Below are 7,782 nucleotides of genomic sequence, written 5' to 3'. Positions count from 1 at the left end.
TTTTTTTTTGAAAGAGAGAAGCTCAACACAACAAGTGGAGCGAAATAACAGAAAGAACCAAAGAGCATCATAAAGCAATATAGGCAACTCCTAACAACACTAATGCTTATCCCCTTGTCATCTTCGGCATTGCCATTAACAACAAAAAGGATCCACACCTAACCACTCCTTATAGTTCATGAAAGACATATGAATGATCTCATCAACTCCTTTTCCTTTGTTCTGAAAAATTCTTCGATTCCTTTCTAGCCAGATGTTCCATGTAATCGCACAGAAACCCATCAACCACCTCTTGCGGTCCTCCTTGCTAGCTGATATCTCAGTCCAACTTATGAAATGTTCCTTCAACGTCCCCGGGCAAGACCATAGCCTCCCAACAAATGATAACCACGCACACCAAACCTGCCAAGAGAAATCACAACCAAGGAACAAGTGGTGACCATATTCAATACTCTTGTTACAAAACACACATGCAACATCTTCGTGGTGGATAACTCCCAACCGGCTCAGCCTCTCCTTTGTATTGATCCTACCAGTCAACACGAACCAGACAAATAGTTCAACTCTTGGGGGAACTAAACCTTTTCAGATTGTCTTTGTAAAGTTGTAGCTTGTTATATCCTCTGGCATGATGTCCTCCTGTAGTACCTGCAGAAAAGAGTTAGTAGAAAAGACCCCTTGTTTATCAAATTTCCATACAACTCTATCCTCACTGCCATAATCCAATTTGACCAGCCTTAATATATCATGCAGCTGGTTTACTAGATCCAACTCCCATTGGAATAGCTCTCGCCTCCATTGGAAGTTCCATATCCACTCAGCCCCATCCCAGAACCCGCAATCCCTTATAACAGATCCTCTTTGGTTTGAGACCGAGAAAAGTCTCGAGAACTGATCTTTCAGAGCACCACCACGCAACCAAACATCCTCCCAGAATTGAGTCCCTCTTCCATCACCCACCTCCATAGCCAACCCAGTAATCATCTTTTGTCTCACTTGCTGATTCTTGAACTGTATCTGGCAGATATCCTTCCAAGGGCCCCCCTTGGTAGGTAAAACCTGGGAGGACAACAGCACACTTGGGTCCAGGTTATTACAAGCACAAACCACTTTCTTCCATAGCGGACAATCCTCCTTTGAAAAGCGCCACCACCACTTAAAGAGAAGGGCTGTGTTTCGCAGCATGGCATCCCCCACACCCAATCCACCAAGCTTTTTAGGCGCCTGCACCACCTCCCACTTGACCAGAGCCATACCATTCCTACCATCCTCCTTACTCCATAGAAATCTTCTCTGTAAGGAAATAAGCTTCTCCGCAACAGCCTTTGGCATCTTATACAAGCTCAAATAATATACAGGGAGGCTATTTAGTACAGATTTAATGAGCACCAACTTACCGGCCTTATTAAGAACTTTGGCTTTCCAAATGCTGAGTTTTTCCTCCACTTTGTCAACAATTGGCTTCCAAGTCTTCACCAACCTTGGATTAGCTCCTAGCGAGATCCCCAAGTATTTTACTGGAAGGGAGGCTTCCTTACACCCCAGGACGTAGCACATACGTTGTACCCACTGAGCATCACAGTTAATAGGAATTAAACTAGATTTATCAAAGTTGATGCTTAACCCCGACATCAGTTCAAAACAGCGAAGAATTCTCCTGTAGTTCTTAACTGTCTCTTCTTCCGGAGGACAGAACAGAATGGTGTCATCTGCAAACTAAAGGTGCGACAGCTCAACCTGATCTCTACCTATCAGTAGTGGAGATATGCGTCCGTTTCTAACCGCCTCCCCAAGCATCCTATGTAACACATCAACGACAAGGACAAACAGAAACGGAGACAGCGGGTCACCTTGTCGTAGACCCCTTTCCATCTTAAACGGCTTAGAGGGCGAACCGTTTATCAAGACTGACATGGAGCAGGTACTGACGCACTCCATAACCCACCCCCTCCACCTTCTTCCAAACCCCATTTTCTGTAGAACAAGATCCACGAAACTCCACTTGACTCTATCATATGCTTTCTGGAAGTCTAGCTTTATTATCACTGCTTTCTTTTTTCTCATTTTAAGCCACTGAACAGTTTCGCAAGCAATAAGAGCCCCGTCATGGATTTTCCGGCCCTTAACAAAAGCACTCTGTGTCTCACCTACAAGCCGTGGCATTATTGTTCGCATTCTCCTAACCAGCATCTTAGAAATGACTTTGTATACACATCCAACCATACTGATAGGCCTAAGGTCTTTGATTTCCTTTGCTCCAGTAAACTTAGGAGCCAATGCAACCCAAGTGAGATTAGTATCCGCCGGTAAACTGGAGGACTGGAAAAAGCCCAACACCGCTCCCGTGAACTCAGAACCAATTTCATCCCAACACTTCTTTATGAAATTCATGTTATAGCCATCACAACCAGGAGCCTTTGATGATTCACAATCCCACACTGCTTCTCTAACCTCCTCAGATGTCGGTTGTATCTCCAAAGCCAAAGCATCAGCCTCACTAATCTTCTCCACCAAACCGTCTCTAAACCCCACCAACGGCGACTTCTCCTGGTGATACAAGTCCTTGTAGAAGTCCCTAATTGCAATCTTGATTCTAGCTTGATTCCTTATCAATCTTCCATTAATAACCAATGCATCAACCCTGTTGTTTCTCCTTCTCGCCGAAGCTATGTTGTGGAAGTATCTTGTGTTTTTATCTATGTCCCTGACATGTCTTGAGCGCGACATCTGCTTCCAATGTAATTCTTTCCTTACATACCATTTCTCACACCATGTCACAAGCGCTTTCCTTCTTGCCTCCACCGTTTCATCATAGGCCCCTTCGCTCACCATATCATCAATCTTCTTAATCTCTTCCTCCAGCTTCAAAATTTTGTTAGGTTATTACAAGCACAAACCACTTTCTTCCATAGCGGACAATCCTCCTTTGAAAAGCGCCACCACCACTTAAAGAGAAGGGCTGTGTTTCGCAGCATGGCATCCCCCACACCCAATCCACCAAGCTTTTTAGGCGCCTGCACCACCTCCCACTTGACCAGAGCCATACCATTCCTACCATCCTCCTTACTCCATAGAAATCTTCTCTGTAAGGAAATAAGCTTCTCCGCAACAGCCTTTGGCATCTTATACAGGCTCAAATAATATACAGGGAGGCTATTTAGTACAGATTTAATGAGCACCAACTTACCGGCCTTATTAAGAACTTTGGCTTTCCAAATGCTGAGTTTTTCCTCCACTTTGTCAACAATTGGCTTCCAAGTCTTCACCAACCTTGGATTAGCTCCTAGCGAGATCCCCAAGTATTTTACTGGAAGGGAGGCTTCCTTACACCCCAGGACGTAGCACATACGTTGTACCCACTGAGCATCACAGTTAATAGGAATTAAACTAGATTTATCAAAGTTGATGCTTAACCCCGACATCAGTTCAAAACAGCGAAGAATTCTCCTGTAGTTCTTAACTGTCTCTTCTTCCGGAGGACAGAACAGAATGGTGTCATCTGCAAACTAAAGGTGCGACAGCTCAACCTGATCTCTACCTATCAGTAGTGGAGATATGCGTCCGTTTCTAACCGCCTCCCCAAGCATCCTATGTAACACATCAACGACAAGGACAAACAGAAACGGAGACAGCGGGTCACCTTGTCGTAGACCCCTTTCCATCTTAAACGGCTTAGAGGGCGAACCGTTTATCAAGACTGACATGGAGCAGGTACTGACGCACTCCATAACCCACCCCCTCCACCTTCTTCCAAACCCCATTTTCTGTAGAACAAGATCCACGAAACTCCACTTGACTCTATCATATGCTTTCTGGAAGTCTAGCTTTATTATCACTGCTTTCTTTTTTCTCATTTTAAGCCACTGAACAGTTTCGCAAGCAATAAGAGCCCCGTCATGGATTTTCCGGCCCTTAACAAAAGCACTCTGTGTCTCACCTACAAGCCGTGGCATTATTGTTCGCATTCTCCTAACCAGCATCTTAGAAATGACTTTGTATACACATCCAACCATACTGATAGGCCTAAGGTCTTTGATTTCCTTTGCTCCAGTAAACTTAGGAGCCAATGCAACCCAAGTGAGATTAGTATCCGCCGGTAAACTGGAGGACTGGAAAAAGCCCAACACCGCTCCCGTGAACTCAGAGCCAATTTCATCCCAACACTTCTTTATGAAATTCATGTTATAGCCATCACAACCAGGAGCCTTTGATGATTCACAATCCCACACTGCTTCTCTAACCTCCTCAGATGTCGGTTGTATCTCCAAAGCCAAAGCATCAGCCTCACTAATCTTCTCCACCAAACCGTCTCTAAACCCCACCAACGGCGACTTCTCCTGGTGATACAAGTCCTTGTAGAAGTCCCTAATTGCAATCTTGATTCTAGCTTGATTCCTTATCAATCTTCCATTAATAACCAATGCATCAACCCTGTTGTTTCTCCTTCTCGCCGAAGCTATGTTGTGGAAGTATCTTGTGTTTTTATCTATGTCCCTGACATGTCTTGAGCGCGACATCTGCTTCCAATGTAGTTCTTTTCTAACATACCACTTCGAACAGCATGTCACAAGCGCTTTCCTTCTTGCCTCCACCGTTTCATCATAGGCCCCTTCGCTCACCATATCATCAATCTTCTTAATCTTCAACCCCCTAACATTCCAAGAACTAATAATCATTTTAAATAAATACTGCACACCTTTTTTTGTGTTTTGGGTCTGCTTCGTCTAGCTTTTGCCTTCTGTTTTGCCAGCCTTTTTTTCCGAGCAATTTCTTCATTCTGTTGTTGAAGTCCTGCCATAATATCCTCTTCTTCATCATATAATTCGGCTCCTGACTCTTTTGCCAATTCCCAAACCCTTTTGTTCTCTATCAGCTGCTCCTTCAATCTTGAACTCTCATTATCACTAACTTCATTATCCTCCGCAAACGTTCTGTCCTCCTCACTATCCTTATCATCACTAAGTTCATTTCGTTCCTGAATCTCTGGTAAAATTTGGTGGCAAGTCACTTCAATTTCAGGTGCTTTACAGCCATTACGTTGATCTTCGTCACTGTTCTCATAAGACACATCATTACAGTGTCCATTATTCTGTCCGTCATCTCTATCCTTAGACTCTCGGTCCCGTTCAGACATCCCAAACACTTGTAGTTTACTGCATCCTCCCTCCATTATCAGATCTCCTCTGCTCCCGACCTTTCTTCGCCTATCATCAGTAGCCACTTCGGAGTCCCCAGCAGATTCGCATGGTTCGGCTTCTACGGGGATCCTCGGTCTCGCCAATGAACCATTACCGCCGCCTTCCGTCCCGGCTTCTCTCCGCTACACCGGACCTCCCCTTCCCGTCGACCCCTCGCAGCCTCCAACTCCAGATCGTGGTCGTTGCCTGAGTCCCATGTATAAAAAATTGAAAAAAAACTCATCATAAAAGAACTAATTTGGTATACGATATTTTATTTAGAGACAAATAAATTACTTAATGCATAATCAAGTACATTTACAATATTAACGTAGTGGATGACATGTGAACAAATAATATTATAACATATGGTATAATGATCTAAGTTAGTATATCATGTGTCAAGAATATTTTTGTCACCATATTATTACATATGATATATGGTTAAACCATATGACACATGTTACTAAAAGTGGACATAATGAAAAATAAATTAGAAATTAATGTGGAACACTTTTACCAATGTTAAAGACATAATTATTGCAATTGAAACACCAGAAATAATTTTCATACACAATACTAATCTCAGAAATCACTTTTAGAGATTTAGTCTATATTTACTATATTTTATATAAGTGATTTAAATTTATAAGAATGATAAGTGGTGGATGAACACAAAATAATTTGTGTCAATGTTGGCCATTTTTCTTTATTTGGGCTACGTCTGTGTTCGCCCTAAACAGGCTAGAAGAAGTGGCTTCTGGAATTGATCAGGTGGGGTTTTTGCATGTGTTTTGGACCTGGCCTTAAATGTTATTCTTTATATAATATATTGGAGGGGATATTATCCGTTGCTGCTTAATTAGTGGTTTGTTTGTTTCAGATTAGTTTGTTGCAGATTTCAAACAATGGTTGTTTAGTTTAAAAACATAAAATAAAATTCGGCATTTTCAGAAGATTTGAGAGGTTTGGATTAACTACTAGACAAGGGAACTTAAAATGTTAATTTGTTTACAAAACATTTCACCGTTCATAGTATTTTTTAATTAGTATTATAATAATACTCTCATTAATATTAATTTGTTTTTGTTTATTATTCAAGATTGTACTTTTGTCATTTGGCGTTCTCAGTAATATAGTATCACTAGTTACTACTTAGTGCCATAAAATAAAATAAAAATGCGAATCAAGATTATCGAACTTAATGATATAGATGATAGCATAACTTACATTACTCCTTCGACACAATTTACATGAAGAGGAGAATAGCAATAAACATTTTAGCTACACAATGTTTTGCATAGTTAGCTAGGAAAAACAATGAAAGGAAAACAAATCACTTATTATTATGATTATAAATAATTAACTAGGATCTCCACCTAGGTAGCTTCGCTTCTCTAATCTTCCTCAAATTCACTGCAAATAGAAGGCCAGGAAGGTTAAGAGGGAAGCTCCAACTATGGAACCAACCGTGGGATTGAATGCATTCACGCCGTTGGGGGCAGGAGCCGGGGCTTGATGGGTTGTGGTCACGGTCACAGCCGGAGTTGCTGTAGTCGCCGGATGTGCCGTGGTCACAGTCTCTGTTGGTGTCGCCTGGGCCCCGGCTGCGGCGGCTGTGGCCGTGTGCTGGGCAGCTTGGGCCATAGCCACCGCAATCAAGGCGGCGACCACAACGAGGACAAGAGAGATTTTCTTCATTTCCATAGTTGGCAAGGTGGGTTTTATTATTGAATGTGATGGCTACTTTGGTAGTAGACAATAAACTTTATTAGAGGATTTTATTGTTTTGAATGTAATGTGATGAAGATATGATTCTTTGGAGGCTAATTTATATAGTTATTGTGTGGACGGAATTTGCATTTCACGTGTATGGTTTTGCATTGATCAAGGATGTTCATTCAGTTCCAACATTTTTCGAAACTATTTTTGTTCTTCATTGATTCAGTCAATATGATTAAATATAGTTTGTCAGAATTGTTCTTCTCATTAAGCAATTGTTAATAAATTCTGTAGATTAATTACTATATTTGAACAAGAAAAAAAAAGGTGAAGAAAATAAAATACAAAACAAAATAATACTATAGGAAAATAATTTATTTGATTTGAATAAGGGATTTTGTGTGCTTCTTCCAATCATCGCCATTTGTAATGTTATGTTATGTGTATATATTTTTAATTAGGGTCGTTCTATAATAAAGATGTAAATTTACAGATATTTCTCTTAAATTTACCTTAAATTGACACATGTATAGTTCGCTTTTTTAGAGGAGTACCTCACTCAACAAATCAGTAGGAGCATCAACTTGTGAAGTCAATTAGTGTTATTATTATCCGTTAAAATAGTATGACTAAGTGAGCTTTTTGTTTAGATCAGATATTCATGAACTTTTTAATGGTGAAAAACTGGAATTAATTATCCAAAGACAAAAAAAATGTTATTTGTTTTAGAGCAGAAAATAATAAAAAAAATTTTAGGCATTAAAATTATGCGACAAAAAAATATTTTAAATATAAATTTTTATATTTGCTTCAAATTAAATAAAATTAAAAAATAAATAAAATTATAAATATTTATAAATTTTTACCATAATGATTACATATA

The 7,782-nt window shown here is 40.4% G+C and overlaps 1 protein-coding gene across 1 annotated transcript; it reads right to left on the bottom strand.

The window, feature by feature from the left end:
* LOC110269343 lies at positions 136 to 1,632 on the bottom strand. The gene is made up of 2 exons (XM_021117123.1): positions 794 to 1,632; positions 136 to 529 (listed from the first exon to the last, which is right to left on the bottom strand). The coding sequence occupies exons 1-2, from the start codon at positions 1,630 to 1,632 to the stop codon at positions 136 to 138; spliced, it is 1,233 nt and encodes a 410-aa protein (XP_020972782.1).

This window comes from Arachis ipaensis, chromosome B03 (genome assembly GCF_000816755.2).
Source record: "Arachis ipaensis cultivar K30076 chromosome B03, Araip1.1, whole genome shotgun sequence".
In the NCBI taxonomy this organism is placed as follows: Eukaryota; Viridiplantae; Streptophyta; class Magnoliopsida; order Fabales; family Fabaceae; genus Arachis; species Arachis ipaensis.
This window is presented reverse-complemented; position numbering and strand designations above follow the sequence as displayed.

Bases quoted from the DNA above. Each gene is read 5' to 3' on its own strand.
- LOC110269343 (XM_021117123.1), bottom strand. From the start codon at position 1,632: ATGTCGGGGTTAAGCATCAACTTTGATAAATCTAGTTTAATTCCTATT. The intron at 530-793 runs GCGAGAGCTATT...GTTGACTGGTAG, and splicing joins ATATGGAACTTCCAATGGAG to GATCAATACAAAGGAGAGGC.